This window comes from Cyanistes caeruleus, chromosome 5 (genome assembly GCF_971803275.1).
Source record: "Cyanistes caeruleus chromosome 5, bCyaCae1.hap1.1, whole genome shotgun sequence".
NCBI classification, from domain to species: Eukaryota; Metazoa; Chordata; class Aves; order Passeriformes; family Paridae; genus Cyanistes; species Cyanistes caeruleus.
In genome coordinates this window covers 9,399,413-9,419,556 of record NC_141705.1, presented here as the reverse complement: position 1 = coordinate 9,419,556, position 20,144 = coordinate 9,399,413, and the positions used below count along the sequence as shown (strand labels likewise).

The following is a 20,144-nucleotide window of genomic DNA, read 5'->3' as shown; positions in this document are numbered from 1 at the left end:
CCCCCCACAATATAGTGATATCACACATTGCTGTGTTAGTTTAGATCCAAGAGTTAAGCCACTAAAGTATGCAATTATTAATTTGTTTGGAGGTTAATACAGCAGGCTGTGTTGTTACATAACATATTAAAGCTCTTACTTGTATCTCACAGGCAAGCACTAGGTTATGAATATAGTAGAAAGCCTCTTCAACAGTCTCTCCAACTGATACTAAGCCATGGTTTCTGAGAATAAGGACCTAGAGAAACATTGAAAGAAAGTTAACAGCAGTATGCCAAGTATTTTCTTGCTCTTGATCAAAGACTACTTGCTACTGATAAAAGAACATACCTGTCACACAAACACACTGCCCCCTGCCCCCCTCCTTTTTTCTTAATTATAACGTTAATACTGACCTTACTTTTAGGCCCCAGATTTTTCTGAATAACCACCTTTTCTTCATCATCCACTAAAATACCATGGTAGTCATGATAAGCTATTTCCCCTAGAGAAAGTGCTTCAGGTGAAATTGGCAAGAGACCACACTTCATTGCAGAAACCTGAGAAATATTAAAATAACTGATTTAATTTCTTGCAACAGAAAAAGCGAAAAAATATAGTGATGAGAATTAAAATAAGAATATATTTTTATGTATTAAACAGGTACATAAACAGTGGTCTTATACTCCATCCTTAAAGCCTCTATTTTTGATAACTTTTGGACTGGATACAAAAGTCACATTGATTTTAGGTCTGTCTCAATATGCCTGTTTTGCAACGACAGCAACATCAATATAAAAGGACTCAGGAAAAAAAGCCCCAAGAAACTACTAAGCTCCAAAATCAAGTGCATCCTTCATTCCTTCCACTCCATTCCAGGTTATTTCCTCCTCCTGCCCCCATGCCAAAAGAACTTCGATGATACAGATAATTCTGCAGCACTGCAGATAAAAAACATTTTAAAAAAGTCTATTCTGTAATTCACAATTTTAGGAATTTGATCATTTGTCTTTAAAATGATTGAATTAATCTGATTAATTAATTATTTAAAAAAAAATAAATCATCACAATGTGAACACTGGAAGTCTCTCAAAACATTCCAAACAAGCAGAACTGAATTGTAATCAGCTTCTCCAAAGAGAAATATTGGGAAAGTTTTGAATATTTCAGGAAACCTTGATAAACTGTGCTTCACGAAACTAACAAAATATGCTAAAGCTTTCATGACCCACTGTCAAAATGTGGTCTTTTGTGGTAAAGGACATACATTTATGACATACACATTTTCCAGTGATAGAACTCAATTAACAGTCTGACCATTCAGGTAATAACACATTAAGGATGGGCTCTGATTCAAACAGAACCATACTTGAAGACAGACTAAAAGGTTCTATGCCCCCCAAATAGGAAGCAAATATATGACTAAGGGGACCCACCTACTTTCCCTTTGGGAGGGGTGGGGGAACAGGACACAGATCAAAGCTGGAAGTGAGCTTACCGCTGCTCCTGCTGGTGTGTGGATATGGACAATGCATTTGACATCAGGTCGAGCTGCATAAATTGCTGAGTGCAACGTAAAACCAGCTTGGTTTACTCCCAAGTTAGTGCTTCCACGATCAACCACATCTCCCTGAATATTGATTTTAACCTGGGAATGAAAAGAATTATTTTCATAATCAAGACTCAAAAACCTGATTTAATTCAGCATCTACGACTGAGATTCTAAAACCAGTTGTCATCGTTTATATCTGAAATGTCTAAAGTTTCCCTCAACAAGCTGGACTCAACAGCCAGCAGCTTTCAAGGGCATGAGGTGATTCACTGTCCAAATGACCTGACACCTCTTTACAGGTAGATCAATGGGAAGACATCTGGTGGTGAACATGGGCAAAGAAATCTCTCAGGTGCCTCAGCAGTACCAAAACCAGCCATGTTCAATAACATTGTTCTAAACATATTATGCAAGAGTAAAATGGTCTCTAGGATAGAATTTAGAGATACATATATATTCATATATATATATACATACATATATGAATATTTTACAGCTATGAAAACGAACAATTGCTTACCAGACTAGATGCAGTGACTTCACTATAGAGGAGTCCAAAAGGTACAATAAGGAAATGCTCTTGCTCAGAATTTACTCTGGCCTAAGGATAAAACAAGAGTAAGAGTTACTAAGAAGATTTTATTAGCATACAAGATGCTAATAGATTTTAAAGCATAAAAGAAGACCTGAAACGATTAAAGTTACTTTTACATCCTTATTGTAGAATGGGCAAGTATGCCTGTAACACACAACTTTCATGTTTGCTACAACAGATAACCAATGCACAGCACTGTTAATTAACTCATGTTGAACAAAAGCAGATAACATGCCAGAGTCCTTCAGATTGCAATTTAGTAAATCCCTATATTCTGTTATAATGACAACTCACCTGCTATGGATAAAATGAACAATACTGAGAGAAATGAGGAAAAAAAGTTATTTCTTTAAGTTGAATGAGTTTACACTCAACTGTATTTCTACCCTAGTAAGACAGAAGGTATAAAGTAAAAGGCTGTGAGAAAATGCAAGAACTGGCCCACAGATCTAAAACATCTTGATGCTGAGAAGGGTTTCATCACTGATGCTGGTTCCTGTGAGACATCTGTGAGCAGTACTAGAAATTTTTCTACCAAGTATCTTGACCTTCACTTCTGCTTTTTCCCCTCATCTCATTCACAAAATACAAAAATAATTCTGGCTTCAAAGCATTCACATCTTTGGATGCATCTCTTAAAAGTCTGTACAATGAAAAGTACAGGACATCTAAGTAATTAAGGTGTCTTTTGATGATGAATTAATAGGCTTCCTAAGTTTTACTGGACACATGAGACAACTCCCTCCTTTGCTATGAGCTACAACAGCGTTTGTGTTATGGGTCTGAGTTTTTTGTTTGGTTGTTGTTTGGGTTTTACTTCAATTCAATTAATGAGTTTCGAATTTCCCTGAGATACAGCTACTTTATGCTGTTTCTGCCTCATGTGTTTTATACTTGCAACATTAAATATACATATGCTTTGCTATAGTTCTACTGGAGGGAAAAAAATTCTAGTAAGTAATAGTGCAGTCATGCAAAAGCTTCTAGCACAGATCTAGTTTCCTTTACAACCAGCTGGGAACATGCTATAGCATAAGAGCCTTAAACTGAAGCAGTCAGTTGAAGTTAATCTGTACTTTTATGAATCACCAAAATAGTTCTCCACTACAGAAGTGCAAATGATCGAGAAAAATCTCTTATGTATTTATGCAAGACAAACAACAAGTACTATTCAAAATATCCCAAAAGCTAGCAAGAAAGCTCAAATTGAAGACAAACAAGCAGCAAGACTCACAAACCACTTTGCTTTAGGATTAGATCCAATTAACAGCTCATGCCCTCAAAGCAAACCAAGACCTGGTGAATAATGTCTACCTTCTGTAAACCTGTAATCTCAAATTCTGCCTGACCCTGGAGGCACCCAAGTTTACTCTACATTATTGCACTTGACATGAAAACCCTGGAGGTACCCAAGTGTACTCAACATTATTATACTTTGCATGAAAGCTCTTGATGCTCTGTAATTCTGCTTCTGCATCAGGACTGCACCAGTCTGAGCAATTCCACATACAGTAACTGTCAGTGATAAGGATCCAAAAAAAGCAACGATACTCCACCCAACTCCCTGATATGCCCAGATGGAAATTGTGAGGGTATGAGAGTATGTGCCCATCACAGGAGGCTGTTGTACCTTTTCTCTTACTTCACAAGTGCACTGGCACAAGCTTTTAACTTGAATGCAATGATCCAGTAATTACAGCATCCACTCACAAAAAAAGTGAAAACCTGGAGTCAAACACCAGCCCTGCACAAAGTAGCATTCGCCTTTCAAAAGGTTATCTTATTACTACTTAATAAACATAACAACCTTGTTCTATATCAGCTTCTGAAAATAAATTATCTTTCAATCATCTTTCAGAATGTTGTTCACTGGAGGAGCTTGTAAAAGACAGAACTATGACTTCAGACTGCTGTTGACAAACCAAGAGCCTTCCAGTACCTGTGCCATTCAGAAGTGACTAAACCACTTTCAGAATCTCATTTTCCAAGTGCTTTGATTGTCATCCACCTCAACTCTACAGGTACCTCCTCTACAGGTATCTTCTTTGTACTCCTCCCCAGAGGAAGCAAACTTGAGGCATGCCAATCACATGCCCTTCAACCCCTTTCCTTGACATGCTGCTCTTCATTACATTTATCTTTTATCTAAATGTAGAAACATTCCCAGGGCTGAACTTTACACTAGAAAGCCATCTCCAAACCTGCTTGCCTAGAAATTCTTTCATTGCATTAATGTCCCTTTTACAAAATCAATTCTCCTGTCACATATGAAAAATCCGGGGGTGGTGCAGAGCTGTTTACAAGAACCATTATGTTGGATATGTTCCCTTACAAAAGGAACCGAACGATCTAACCACCACTGTGTCTTGATCTTATGCCTACACGTATCATTTATCTTCTTCATCTGTTCACAAAAAATATGCCTTGAATTCTCAAAAAGCAGTAAAAATAATATTACCATATTTCATTCCAACTGCAACTAGAAGAACTGAAAATACATAAAGGACAACCCCTACTATGTAGAATAAAAAACAATTCATCTCTGTTAGGACAACAATTGACAGGGCTGAACACCACAGCTGTGACTTTACTCATGAGCCTCATGTTGATCATTCTTCTGGTGTATAAAAACTCCTTGATTTGACCCCCTTGTCATCATTTTTATGGATGCCAGTGATTACTCAGTCACAAGGAAAATTGTTGGCACGCTGCATTAAGCGGAGAAGCTCGCTCATGTTCAGAAATACTATGGCCTCTTTTTCAGAAAAGCTGCTACCTGAATTACAAATTTCAACTGAAAGACTAAGAAGATATTTTAGTACTTAGCAGAAAAAGCAAGAAAACTAAGAAATTACCTTGTGGAATAATAAATACAATTATTCAAAGCATTTGAGACACTAAAAGACTGAGTCTTTCAGCAATCTTTATTTCATCCTAAGAATTCTCATGTACACTCTCTCAAGACTCTATTCAGACTGTGGTAGCTGACATCCAAGCTGAAATGCAATGACAAATCTCTTCACTATTATACTGCTTTCAATACCACTTTGCTCTTCTTACACACAAAGAGAAAATGACATATAGGGGAGGGAAGCAATTCTCTTGTATGTTAAAACAATTGGTTCAGTTATCTGTTGATTCAATACTCACTGTTATATGATTGTAAATAAGCTGAGACCAGCCAAAGAGATCTGCTAATCTGTAGAAAGCTGCCAATTTGCATCGTAACAACTTCTCCCCTTTTTCATAAGCAATGGAATCCGACCCTCTCAGATCATTCACTGGTGTTACCATGCCAAGACCTGAAGAGGAGAAGGGGTAAAAAAAAGCACAAGGAAGGCTGAGTTCAGTATCAGTTCAAATCTAGGAACATGCACCACTATTATATTGGTTGTTCTTACTGGTTTATATGAACACATTAACCTATGAAATGCACAGCAAATTTTCATTCCTATAATGAAATAATTTATATTACACAAATAAATGACAAGCTTGAGCAAGGTTATTCAGCTTTGGTAGACTTAACATTCATTTTCTTCCCTACTATAAATTAGTGTAATTCCTTAGAAAAAATTTTTTTTCCTCTCTCAAACTATTAATTGGTTATAAAATACATAATCATTGTTAAAAGAAAAATGCAATGACAAATATTCCACTTTTTGTGGAATATTTCTCCATAATATTTAGAATATTTTTATATAGAGAGAATTTGTGGAATAATTCTCCTGACAAGGAGAATTACACACCCAAAAAGATGTGCAAAGGTTCATTTATTAAGAAAAATTAAGTATACGAGTTCATTTATTAAGAAGAATTAAATACAAGATAGAGAGAGGAAGATTAAGGTAAATAATACAAATACTGTAATTCCAGTTACAGTGCAACTAGAAATGTGGCTAAAAGGAACCATAAAAAAGCAGAACCAGGCCATGCTACAGTCAGAACTTAAGATTTCTTTTGAAGCAAAGGAAAGGATTTATTTTATCTTAACACAAAACCTGTGTGTACATGCATTTGCACATTCTGGTTTTTTTCCTGCTCTGTTTTCTTGCTGATGTTTCTTGTCTAAAGTTTCATTTCACAGGAGAAAGCTGCAAACAGTATTTCAGTGGCAAAAATAATTAGTTTCTAAAGACCTCCATTGTTACCAGACTACTAATGAGTGTTTGATTTTATTGAAGACAAACCATGTCATAATTAGCAGTATTTAAATATTTTAAAAATGTTAATAGCACTTATCAGGCTTATTTTTCAATTTAGACGCCACCCTTGAAATAGCTTTTGACATAAACTATATACATTAATCATTTTGCATACCACTGTGGCATTTAGGAGCTAATCAATTCATTTCATGTGTTCAGCGTTTGTGTGAGCAGAATAGGACAGCATTTGAACTTCACAGTACTTTATTTCACTCACACTGTCTTCATTTTCAGCCTTTCAATAAAATAAAGAAAGGAATTCAGTTCTGATCACTGAAGGTGCACTCACTCATGTTTAATGCAGCCATTCCACCTTGAGGTGCTGCAGGGTAGACATTTGGTACATGCGTTGTCATGAAATCTGCAATCTGCTGTAAAGCCAATAAACCTGTTGGGTTCTTCCCCTTCTTAAACTGTTCCTGGATCATGGATTCCAATTCTTCACAGAAGGCCTAGTAATAAAACATTGTATGTTGTAATACATGTTTAAATGAACTTCAGCCTTTCATACACAGCTTCTTTTTACCACTTCGATGGAACCATTCTACACCTCTTCTGAAAAACACCTCAAGGCAGAACTACTGGGTGCACACTATAACTTCAAAACATTGCTCTCTGGAGCTCCAGTGATCTCAGTCACTTGGGGATTTTTAATGGAAATTCCAGCATACTCTTTTTAAGTAATGCCAAAAGTCTTTGAGCCTTCCTAGTATGAATTTCTGAAAGGAGGTGAATGTACAATTGACTTTAACACAAAATGGGAAAGGAAAAGTAGCAGAACCAGAAAAGAAAATTTGTCACTGCAGCTAACAGGGAACTGAGAGCCAGAAAGGCATCCAGGAATGCAGAAAACAATGAACATTAAATTTTTAAAACCTGTTTAGATGAGGGGTTGTTTACATTTTTCCCAGGGATTTTTGTTTTTTTTTTTTTTTAATATATTTTAACTTGGAAGGAAGAAAATATGAGTTTTTACTATTGCTGATAGCTCCTGCTTTTGACAAGAACAGTGGAATTTGTACTGAAAGACATGTACTGCAGTCATTAAGTCATTACTTTTTTATGAAGCAATTTATTAGTATTTTCATAAATCAAATGGGTTGACTTAATAGGAAAATTGTGAACCACCACATCCTTATTCCAAGTGAAGTTATGTCAAGTAATGTTTTGTATCTAAAGTCACCCACTAGTTATTACAAAAGGAACAAATGTCATGAGTTAGTTTGTGTACTATCTCCCCAAGGGAACATCTTCAATATTAAATGCCCATCATTCATACTTCATTACTGTGCACCTTTTCAGGAAAGGATTATAAAAATATTTCATATGTCCAAACCCCAAAAGAAAAATTGAGTACAGGACAGTCCTGCCTTGTATAACCTACGCTTAAGAGAGTTACATTTAAACAAATATATTAAACCAGTGAAAAAAAAAATTTACAAGGATTGGATGAAAAATATGAAAAAAAAGTTGATGAGTATACAGAGAATTCTGAAAGCCAGACTGAAGAGCTGCTTTGTAAGTAGACCACAAAAATTCAAATGAATAAGGAATGAGGAGAAAATCAGGAAAGGCCAATGAGAAAAAAGAATAAATGGATCTAAGATACCACAAAATTCTCCAATTCTGTACTGATAGTGAAGATGTTAAATTTGTTACTTTAAAGATGAAGCATTTCTTTTCTTACTGGGCTTTGAAGAATCATGGAGACTCTCTTCTTCTGTTCCATCATGTTAAAATCCTGGCGAAGGTCAGGTGCCATGTTTCTTTCTCTCAAATATTCCGGATTATTTTCATCAACTCGATCAAAATATCTCTCTTTATGAGGGGCTGTTGTTGGAGGTGGTGAAGTCACCACCCCCACACCAGAATCACCATTCATAGCACAGTTTTAAGGAACCTATGAAGAAGGACAGAGAGGAGGAATAAATAAATCAAGCAAGGAAATAATTACAACATTTGTGTGTTTCTACCTTCAAGTAATAGGTCATATCCATTTAAAATTAGCACGTCTTCCAAAATGAGAAACCATGTTTGTGCAACTGGATAGCACTATTCTGGAGTAGGAAAAAAGATTTTAATATATAAGATCAGAAAAGTAGGCTAAGATATATATGAAAAGTCCAATATGCTATATCAATTCATGCAGCACAAAACTAATATGAGACCTCCTATTTACACTGGGAAAAAAAAAAAAAAAAAAAAAACCCTTAAAGCTGTCTGGTAGATTGGTTTTTAGAAGAATGGGAATCTTTCAAACCTTCTCAGAGACGATGACTGAAGTTCCAGACACAAGGTCTAAACTCATTGGTTTGGGGCTTTTGTCTTTTAGTTTTTTCTTAAAAAGTTAAAGCAGATAAAAAGAATATTGCATAAATCAGAAATTAAATCATCACTGCAATTAGTATATTACACATGTTCATTAATATGAAGAATCAGCTCCACCAAAACATGCTTTTACTGCCAACACATTTCTCGATACAAACTCAGAAATCTTATTTTGCAACCCAAAGTGTTCTTTTCACATTTATTTTAGGTCCATTCAATACCATGCACATCACTACATGAGCATGTGGTTTTTGGAATCTGGAAAGCACAGACACACACAGCCCCCACTCCCTGGCCTGGCTTCCTTTCAGTTTTACATGTTGTAGTCAGCAAGTGCCTGTATCTACCAGAAAGGCTGAAAGCTCAGCCAGTATTGCTCATACACACCTCCCTCTTCCACTCACAACAATTCCTTTGTGTAACATTATCCCAGTTTTCTGGGCACAGTATTACAACCCTCATTCCAAAATCCTTCTCAGAAGAATTTTGAAGCCTTCCACTAGAAAAAAGACAGCTCAATAAAGCCACCCTCGCAACACTTTGAGATTCAAGCCTCCAATTCCTGGTCATCTGATATACCAAATTACAACTAAGTAGAAAAGACTGTATATAAATGTAAGTAATCATTCATCATCTACATCTAAAATTAGTAAGGCTTTACATATGTCTCAATTCTTTTGCCATTTTTAGATTTTTGTTAGGGACTAATCTTAAACTGCTTCTAATTTGCTTAGTAATTTATTTGCATGCTTATTAGCTAAAACCACTTCAGATGTGGATGCACACAGCAAAGGCAAGTTTACATAAATTTTGAAATGCAGATTATGTTAAACGAAATTATTACGATGAAGAAAATTATCTACTTCAAGACTCTGGAATTAGCAGATTTCATCCTCTTTAATTCTTACATTAGGAAAGAAGCTTCAAAATTCAACTAGTTTCTTATATCAGAATGAAGAAAACAGTGGAACACAATGAGCAAAATAAAGTATTTTCCTTGACTCTGCAGAACAGGATATTACTATGAAAATCTATGTTAGCACTTAAACACTCAATGGTTTCCACCCACTAAGTTACTAAATAAACACACAAAGACATCTCTGCAATGTTTAAAATATTTCATTTTAAAGTTTAGATTTCAAACAACATGGTTGATTGTTTTCTTCTCTAAAGCTCATATGCACATCTTTATTATTTAAATTGCTCACTTTCCTTCACCCATGGAGAAATACAGGGTACAGAAAGGAGAAATAATGCTTTTATCCACAAGGAAAAACTTTTACAGTATTACACCTAGGAAATTTTTAGCAAGTGAAATTACAGCAAAGTAGACACCTCTCCTTTGGCAGCTTTAGATGCCTAATAGACTCTTAAGTCCTCTTCCCCCTCACAACCTTTTGCATGCACCATCTGTCACTTCCTTGCTTGAAAATGCTTTTGAAGGCCTACTAACACTTTTTCCAACCTCCTGAGCTCTATCAGCCATCCTACTGCCTCTCCACCCAGGGCCTTGTTGAAAAACAACAATTTGCAGACCCAAACATGCCTTACTCTCTTTACAGTAACAGCTCACTTGGCCCAGTCAAAGTCTGAACTTCACCAGCCTCTGCTTATCAAAAAAAATCAGGGAGTTTAGAAACAGCACAATGGCAAGTGAAAACAACTCAAGTAGTTCACTTTATACTGCACTCTGCAGAGCACAGCCACAAATGGGTCTTTACTGAAAAGCAAAGCATAGGAAAACCAGGAAGTCTGAGCTTGCCACCAGCAGAGAACAGCCTGCTCCTGCCTGCTGAGGCATTTGATGTTCACGCTGTGTTTAAGTGTCATGTTTGTGTATGCACAATCTTATTTAAACTGTACACACATCTGCAAATGTAATTTTTCATTTAATTATTTACACTAATTCCATCTTACTTTCAGAGTGCCAAAACCTATTTCCAAATGAATGACACACATAAATACTTCACTGCTTCCTACTCACATTGGAGAGAAGCTGGTCCCTAACAGCCCACAGGAGCAATATTAAAATGGGATCACAGTGTCTTGCCAAAGTTGCATTACTCCTCCATCCAAGTACACGATGGCATTCAAGAAGGTCTTGGGAAGCTATTACTTCATCACTATGTAGTGGCAATAACTTCACATGAAAATCAATGATTAAAATTCAGTGATGATTTTATATCTAAAATTAAATATCTGTTTCATAGCTCAGTTTTGCGGACACTCAAAATTAATGGCATCCTCCCTGCAAGGTCTAATAATTAATTGTTTAAACATAATTGTAACAGTAATTGTTTCAATGGCTGTCAGCTACTGATGTTAAAGAGATCAACTTTCAAACTAGAAGCAGACATGCTTGACAATGCTTTGCAAAGCCACTGAAATTTATTTATGAGTTTCCTTGAAAAACCTTTAGGAGTAAGGCACGATGAACTCTCCAGTAAGAGCTTCAGTAATATGAAGACCAATAAAAAAATAAAAGGAATCTAAACACACCATGGAGAATGGCCAGTGATTCTATTAACTGGAAGGTCACACTGAAAATCACAACAGTCTGCCCATGCAGTAAAAACCTATATTGGAAAAAAAATTAAGACTGTCTTCACACCCACAACACTTCAGTACAGACAGTTTCCTTCTGATGTAGCGCACTACAGCCACCAGTAAGATAAGCCGTAATGCCAGAAGACTTTCTGCCACGATAAGTGTTGCTATGCGAGAGCCTGTTTTAACACAAGTGTGTCAGAAAAAGCCACACCCTTAACTGAAAAAGCCATGGCTGGAAAATGTAAGTGCATAGAAAACCTTCTGCCAGAAGCAGTTATTGTCAAATTCAGACAGAGGGAACAGCATCTATCAGTATGGGGAGCAAAGGAAAACAAACAGCTGTGATAAAATCCAAACAGCACCTTATAGTAACAATTACATCCATTCTTTTAATACCTATGTACACACAAACACTGTGGTGGCCAGTAACCCAGCACATGAAACAAGAGCCAGCAGCCAATTCGCACACAACGTATTTATCACGGGGCTTGCGGATGTGTGAGCAGCTGCTATAAACCAGTTGGTTGTGAATTACCTTTAAGAAACCAGGTTTATAAAATTTATAGTTCATTTACAGGCACTGAGCACTGTTTACAAAAAACATTCTGAAATTGGTATTAGTATTTCAGGTTACTTTTATTATTCATAATCCTCTTTCTCCCCATTCTTTTCTAACCCAACAGTTTCATTAAAGGATTCACCTGAGAGGAATGTTAGAGTTATGCTACAGAATTTAGTTTGAACAAAAGAAAACAGTTTTAGAACAGAAAGACTACAAAAATTTTCACATTAACATTCATAAAGAGGAAAATCTTTATTTTTTTAAACAATTTGCATTCCTCAATACTCAGATGATGCACATGTAGTTGAAGAAATTTAAACAGGTAAGACTGAATAATACTCAATAAGAATCTACAATAAATTAAGGGTACATAAAAACCTTAAATCTGAAAAATTACATAATTAAAAAATCCCAAAATTGATTTGGGTTGGGATCTTATTGCAGATAACGAACTTATTTAAAACTTTAATTTTAAATTCATTTTGATACATGGAGTTTGGGACAGACGTAAGTACTGACATCTTTGATAGCTTATATCGAACTATCATAATGGATATTATGTGAACACTGGGAAGATTTGAAATGCTTCACAATATGTATGCTAGCAGGGACCAGAAAACTACACTTCCAGAAAAAAAAAAAAAAGTTTTGCAATCATTTAAGGGTTGGTTTTGTTTTGCAATGAGTTGTAATGGATTATTTTTTGCTGCTCCACACCCTGAGGAAGTTGTTTTTTACTAGGGCTGCAGTCAATGGAATTTGAGCTAAAGGCTCCCTGCCACCAAAGGACTGAGCACAGCTCTCCACACCAACACAGCTTTATGTCTGCTGAGGCCAAGTCAGAATAAAAATACACTCTGAGAAGCAGGAAGAAGGTGGTGACAAGGTGACATGGAAACATAAAAGACTTCTAAAAAATTCAAAATACACTGCCACTTCTCAAGACAGCACATGCAATGGAGTTTGTTTTAAGTTTAGGAAGTCATCTGACCAAAACCTTACAAAAGAAAGTTATTTCAGAGAGAAAAAAAGACCAAAACCAAACCAAACACCCCAAGTCTGCTGTCTTCCTGGTAGGTTACAGTTTGTTAGTACAAAACAACATGCAAGCAGAACACCTGTATGGGACCTTGTGCCAAATCTGCAATTTAAATGAGCAGAAACTTCTCAACTGCTCATTCATTCACAGTCTCCTGTAATAAAAATCAGGGGCACTCAGTTCCAGGATATGTTGTTTTTGAGACCTCTTCTGACAATGATATTGTAATTTGGTTTGTATCCATTTTTTTCCTGACAGTTCTTTCCAAAAATGATCTCCACTTACACCAGAACTATGCTACTATGTCTTACAGAGGTGAAAACAGATTTGACAAGAATTTACTGGGAAGGAACAAGAAGGTAGCAAAACAAAATAACTCAATTTCTTTCCTGTTTTGCAATCAACTTTTACTCCTCAAAGACTGCTACTTCAAACTCTCACATAAGTGACAGGTCAGGCAGTGGGCAGGTAGGGGGAAGGAAGCGAGCTCTGTTTTGGATGCAAACACAACAGGATGGAAAAAAACACAAAAGATTCATTTTGTTGCACAGGAAAGAATTGGGGAAGTGCAGAAAGCTACAGAACTGAAATTTCTTCATGGGGAAGTCATGAGGTGATGGGAGGGAGGAAGAGAACGAGTCAGGCAGCACTGGGGTGGGCCAGAAGAAACCTGAGAGCTACATGAGCCACCGAAAATAGAGTTGCAATGAAATTTAAGTTGGTGGGAAGATGACCAAGGAAGCATAGAAGCAGAACATCTATCTACAGAAAAAAAATTTCATTATCACTTGGTGTCTGCAAAAAAACTTGTATGATTGCACTGCTAGCACTTCACTCAATATTCTGATACATTCTGTATTTTTTTGATTTCCTTTACAACATTTGCCAAACTTTCTCCTTAAAAAAAATAATGTAATTTTATAATAGGGAATTTATTTATGATTTGCACTACAATTTCCATAATATTCAGTGACAGCATTTTGGCACCAATGACATTGGATTTGTTCTTGCCATTTCAAATGTTTCCAAGTGAACTTTTAAAAGGAAAAGTTGGCATTATCTTAGGAAGACAAAGAACAAAAAAAGTAAATCATGACTGTACTCAATATCATGAACAATTATATTATTTTTTAGCTAATGTTCCCAAGCTTATGCATCTTCACAATTTCCTCTGTTCTTTGTTTTCAAACAGGAAGAGACTATTTCATGAACATTTCAAGAACAGTTATTTCTCTTGTATTGAATGCAGGCACCATCATTTTGTTTCTTAACAGAGATAATACAAGTTAAATATGGGACTCTAAAATTTAGAGATATACAACAATAAATTTATTTAGCCAAAAGTACTGCAATTTAAATTTGCAATATCATGCTTTAGTAACTATGACAATAGTTCAAGAAGTAAACTGCTAGAGAACAAGAAATCAAAAATATTTTAAATCCATACACTGTAAACAATTATTTTCTATTTTCACCTTCTTTAAAACACTGAAATCAGAGGCCTAACACAATGGGAAGTGAGTGATGCCAAAGTTACATTAAAAAACCAGGTTTAGCTGCTGTGTTAAGAGAACACCTGTCTCTGTGTTAAGGAGCCCCCGTGATAACTGCACCACGTTGTAAAACAGTAATTGCTGTCTAGCTTTACCAAAACTGAATGAAGCAGGTGCCTGGGAAAAGCCAGAGCTGTTTCACGACAGGCAAATCGTGCCAGACCAACCCGATCACCTGCAACAAAATAATAGTTTCTATCAACACGGGCAGAGCAGCAGATACTGTTTAACAAACTTCAGCAAAACCTTCCACTTCTCCTGGACAAACCAGCAAGATATCAGCTAGTGGCCTGAAAAACGGACAGGAAACAGGCCCACACTGTGTTATGCACTCAGAACATGCTGGTCAATAGTATTAACTTAGGCTAGCAGCCTGTCACAAGTGGGGCATCCCCAGAAAATGATATTGAGACTCGCTTTTCAACATCACCACAAATAATCTGGATGAGGGGTCTGAGAGCACCGTCACCAGGTTTGCTGGTGATAGCACCCTGGGTGGTGAGGTGGATGGATCAGCAAGGAAAGTCATCTCACAAACCAATACAGGCTGGAACTGCGAGCTGGCAAGGAGAGTGTGGAGCTGAACAGAGACCAGAGCAAGGTCCTGCAGAAGTGATGACACCAAGGATCCTGGCACAGGCTGGGATCCCTTGCTGAGGGGGTCCTGGGGGTCCTGGTGCACAACAGGAGCTAAACAGGGCTCAGCAGTGAAGCTGCTGCAGCAATGAAAGCAAATCAGATGCTGGTTTGCACCCATAGGGGCACCACCAGCAGAGATGAGAGATGTGACCACCCCAAACTACTGAGAGCTCGTCAGGCCATACCTGGAGCTCTCCTGTGTCCAGCTGTGGTCTCCACAGTACAAGAAAAGACACAGACAGACTGGAGAAGGTCAAAATGAAAGCCATGAGGATGATCAAGGACTGTAGAACCTACTCTATGAGGAAAGCCTGAAGGAGTTGTTTGGTCTTGTCTTTTCTCCCTGAAGAAGAGAATGCTTGGGGTGACATCATCACACTTTTGCAGAATTTAAAGGCTGGCTACAAAATGGATGGAGGCTCTCTCTTTACAAGGAGCCACACGGAGAGGACACAGGGTAACAGCTGCAATTTGCACCAGAAAAGGTTTCACCTTGATATAGGACTTTTTTTACACTGAAAACAATCACTAGAATGTTTTCACCAGGAAAATGGTGGAATCCCCATCAGTTGGAGCTATTCAAGACACAACTGGACAGGGTGTTGGATAATCCCATTTAGGCCCCCATTTCCACAGCAGGTTGGCTCAGATTATCTTTTGAGATCCCTTTTAACCTGGGCTGTTTTATGTTCTGTGATACTACTTAGCAAAAGCCACCTAAGATTTATGCTGGAATTTAGGTGGGCAGATTCAGTGGAGATATTTGTTGAAGACAGCTGTCTAAATTGCGCAGAAGTTTCAGTATACATGGATCAGAATTCATAATTCAGTCCTTGCAAACAAAAGAGGAGAAAAGCCATCATTAAAATCAAAAAGCTAAAATACAGAGAGGTTATTTCCTTGATTGTAATAAAGGATTTAAAAGGCCAAAAGTATGAAACTTTTAGAAACAGTAATCATTTAACTCTCCTCCCTGACCTGGAAAAGCATTGTATCCCTGAGATTAGACACTGCAGGAAGCTGAGAATGACGCACAGGGAGGAACAGAGCAGCACACTGTGCTATTCTTCCCCTCAGTGGAAGATACAGTTCCAGCCTGTGCTCACCATTGATACAATTTTCCCGTTAAACTCTAACATGATTTATTAACTTATGATGGAAAGACTAAATTTCCAACTAACAGCTAATTCCAAGTTAATTAAAAATGGAAAGGAATCCAAATCTAAAAATTAAAATTATGATTAAAAAATAAAGATTAAAAAATCCTCTTCAAACTGTTAACTTATATCTCCTATTGACAAGGTCCCTGGTTTCTTCCCAGCCTTTTAACTTAACCTCTTTAAATCATTTCTTTCTCCAATTTCCTGCTAAGCAGTTTATGAAAAAAACACAACAGAACTGCAATTTGTAGCAAAAAAGATTTTGCAAACAACTAATAGTTTCAACCCCACTTATTAACTGAACATCAAAATTACCTTGCTTTCACTTCTTTGACTCAGAGACTTATCTACTAGTTCCATACGTTTCTCATACAGCATTTCTGGAAGTGTTCAGTGCATAACTCATGAAAGATTATGGAAAGTGATAACAGAAAACATAAAATGTCACACAGTTCATAAAACACAAAGAAAGTCTCTAAATAACTATCTTAAACCAAGACACCCTAAGCTTTTCTGCTGAAACTCTTACGAGTTTGACAAATGTATCACAAAATTTGCATGCAAATGACAAAACAGGAATTTCACCAGTATCTTATGCATTTCTTCAAACACAGAGTGCAAGTATGGATTCTGCAGGTTCATCATATATTTTTCCATTGTCTCTTATCAGAGGAGCACCAATGGTGGTTATGGCAGTGGAGACACTTCTTTCCACTACTTCGGTGTCTATTAGCCCCAGAAATAATTCTTCATAGCTCAGTGAAAAACATGGGCTTGAGTGTTATTGTTCAGAGCAGTCTCCTGGTTTTCAGATAAATTTTATGAAGCTACTCCCAACACTGAGATTAAAACCTGCACTTAAAGAACCCCTCAAATGTGTCCTCATAATTACACTGCCAAATACTAGTGAAGCTGATTTGCCTGCAATTTTATTTCAGAAATCTGAATCCCAATTCAAGTCCGTTTCTTGATTCTGTGTTTTTTTACTTAATGACAGTGTAATATCATAAAACTCATTTTAACATAGCTAATTCAAAGAAGTACAAATGGAGACAAAAATTATGCCAGAAATACTCAATGCTGAAAAGGCAAAATTAGAAGCAAATTCAGGATCTGTCACAGATCACTACCACAGAAGTTGCCAAGATTATCCTGTGGCCAGTTGTTCAACTGTAATAGTAAAATCTAAGAAAAATAGAAGCAGAAAAATTACCTTCCTTCCTTAACTTAAAAAAGAAATAAATAAAAATTACCAGAATATTATTTCACCCATTTCAATAAAGACATGAAATATCAGAGTTCACAGAAGAGCTACAAAAACAATCTGGAGAGTAGAAGTGTAACTTGCAGGACCAGTAGCTTGACATATTCTGTGAACCAGAAAGATTTACTGGTCACAGAGGTGACAGGGCCTTTCAGTCCTCCTAAAGAAAGTATGGATACATTTAACACTTGGGAGTGAATAACAGACACATTTGCCCTTGAACAGAGACGGAAATTTCCTAACCACATACATACAATACTGAGTCAATAACTTTGCTTTAAAAACCTTTGTATAACACGTTTTAATACAACTCCTAGAATACCTTCTACTACCTGTCTACACTGAGATCAGAATCTGCTCTGAAATCTGCCCTTCCTTCTTAGGCTTTGCGAAAAATAAGTTCCACAGGCACATGTTCATGTTATTTGCAGCTTCCAATGCATTTCCAGTTTTCCAGCACCTTTTTTTTTTTTTGTAACACCTTCCTCTGCTGGTAGGTTGGTAACAGCTGGAGACTGAATGTCAGACTGCAACAGAACCAAAAATCCTCCTTAATCATTCTCATAGCTACACTCAGGTCAAACTGATCAGACTTGCTATGAGGATAAATTTTCTGTCAGAACAGGTAGAATATCTATTTTTTAATGAGCTTCAGTAGCACAAAATGCACATTCACAAATCATTCAGGCATACCTTACCCAAGAAGTTTCAGCTACAATACCAACAAAAGTTTCAAAATACCTTTGTGGGTATCACTGGCTTCTTTGATGCATTTAGCAGTTTACTCCATGGAAACTGACTTGCTCAGGTTAATGTTTTTTAAATGTTAAGTTTAACAGCCTGTATAATAAAAAGGGTTGCACTGCAGACACTATCACTCCATGCCGTATTAACAATTTGTTGAACAGAAAACATTGGTGCCAAGTAGTTTTGCAGCCTGCTTTATTGGGACAATAAAATTCACCACTGATGTCACAGAGACTCAGCTACACACGCTGATCAGTACTGCACAAGAGTGAGTCAAGTCACTAATTTACACTTTCATCCTATACTTGGGCAGAAACAGTACTAAGAAAATGTAAAGACAGTAAAGTAAGGTAGTACTTAGTACTAAGACAATTGTAAAATATTTTCACACTATTAAAATTCATGGATAGTGGCAGCAGTACCATAATAAATGGATATTTTGCCATCAGGGTCACTAGTCCATACAAATAAACAGGTTTAACCCAAATACTGCTTATTTTTAGGTTTCTGTGAACCCACATGCACTTCCCAAGCCTCACACCAAACACACCAGTAAGCCACTGCCCTGAGATTTTTGAACACAGGTCAAATCAGATCACCAGCTTTCCAAGGGCAGGGCCCCAGCTTTATCCTAGAGCATCAGCACGTCTGACCCAAAAATGAACACTGGCCTTAAACCAAAGCTATAAAAGCTGCTAGACTTCTAATTCCAAGACTGGATTTGTGAAAAGACACAAATGTACACATAAGTTTCTTAAAGAAAGTCACCAATGTACTAAAGCGAAATTAGATGTTTAATTTGCCAGTGTAATTAATCAGGTAAGAAAATGTCCATAATTTCCATGTAAAAGCATCTGTAATCAGATTTTCATAAGAAACAACACCCTTAAGCCATGAAAGAACCCAAATTCCATTAGTGTACTCCACACAGTCCCCAGAAGGAAAGCCATCTGCACTTAACAGAGAACAATCCTCCACTGCTGCTTCACAGAACAGCAGCTGCAGAGAGATGTGCAGTGGTTGCACTGGTGGTTTTAGACAGCAATGAGAACTAGGTCAGAACCTGTGATTGAGGATAAGGTTTTGCCTTGTCCACTGTGAACTTGGGGGTGCTTCTGACAGAGCAGTTAAAGAGGAAGAGGACACATCACAGGTTCTTCCCACAGCAATGGAGAGGCTGCAGCTCTGCATGAGAACTGTGCAGCTCAGAAGCAGCTTTAGAAGAAGGCAGAAGACTCCAGAGATCCTTTGAATGCTACACACAGCATCAGTTTCAAGCTGGCTAAAACATGCTGCTGTAGGTGCAGGGATGAGGTGAAAGAAAAGCTTTCTCCCTCTCTCAAGATTTTCTTTTGACTTCAAGGCTCAGCAAAATGAACAAGCCCCTCCAGTATGCAATATGATCACAACAGCATTGTTTCACTTTACCCATAAGGTTTTACATTTTTTCTGATGGCATTACCTATACAGCAGACCCCTTTTTTAAATAAAGGTGACTGGACACTCTAAAATAAGATGTGAAAATATAATCTTATAAAATGTTTGTTAGATTTTTTCGAGAAGGTCATACTAGATTAGTGTCTAGGGAAAAAACGGATCCCACGCATATATACCCAATGCTATCACAAATACAAAAGACCTGAAAAACTTATGTTTAAAATATAAAATAACTATAATGCTCACCATTGTCAATCTTTCAAAATGCACTGTGACTAACAAAAGCTCCTACAAAAGACAGAAGAACTTAAAACCCATTTTTCAACAGGAACAGATACTTTCCTGATACTTTAAAAATGCAAGAAATTTCAGTAACTTTAAGTTATTCACATCTAAATTATCAGTATCATGATGTATAAAGGATCAACTGAATGCAGCAGTGCATAGGCAAAGCGGCCCCATTTTGGCCAGGATCCAGTTATTTTTCATGGAAACTGAATAGCAAGAGATGAGATTTCTGAAGCATGTTGGCAATGA

General features: G+C 37.0%; 1 protein-coding gene across 50 annotated transcripts in view; it reads right to left on the bottom strand.

Annotated features, from left to right (window-relative positions):
• ADD1 (adducin 1) overlaps positions 1 to 20,144 on the bottom strand; it is a 61,100-nt gene that overhangs the window by 21,583 nt on the left and 19,373 nt on the right. For all 50 annotated transcript variants that reach the window (XM_086889485.1, XM_086889495.1, XM_086889464.1 and 47 more), the window contains 7 exons: positions 8,016 to 8,228; positions 6,618 to 6,780; positions 5,277 to 5,428; positions 2,052 to 2,132; positions 1,478 to 1,627; positions 396 to 539; positions 140 to 238 (listed from right to left, as the gene is read on the bottom strand). In XM_086889485.1, coding sequence (XP_086745611.1) covers positions 140 to 238; positions 396 to 539; positions 1,478 to 1,627; positions 2,052 to 2,132; positions 5,277 to 5,428; positions 6,618 to 6,780; positions 8,016 to 8,210 — 984 coding nt within the window. In that variant the 5' untranslated portion in view covers positions 8,211 to 8,228. The remainder of the gene's footprint in view (positions 1 to 139; positions 239 to 395; positions 540 to 1,477; positions 1,628 to 2,051; positions 2,133 to 5,276; positions 5,429 to 6,617; positions 6,781 to 8,015; positions 8,229 to 20,144) is intronic.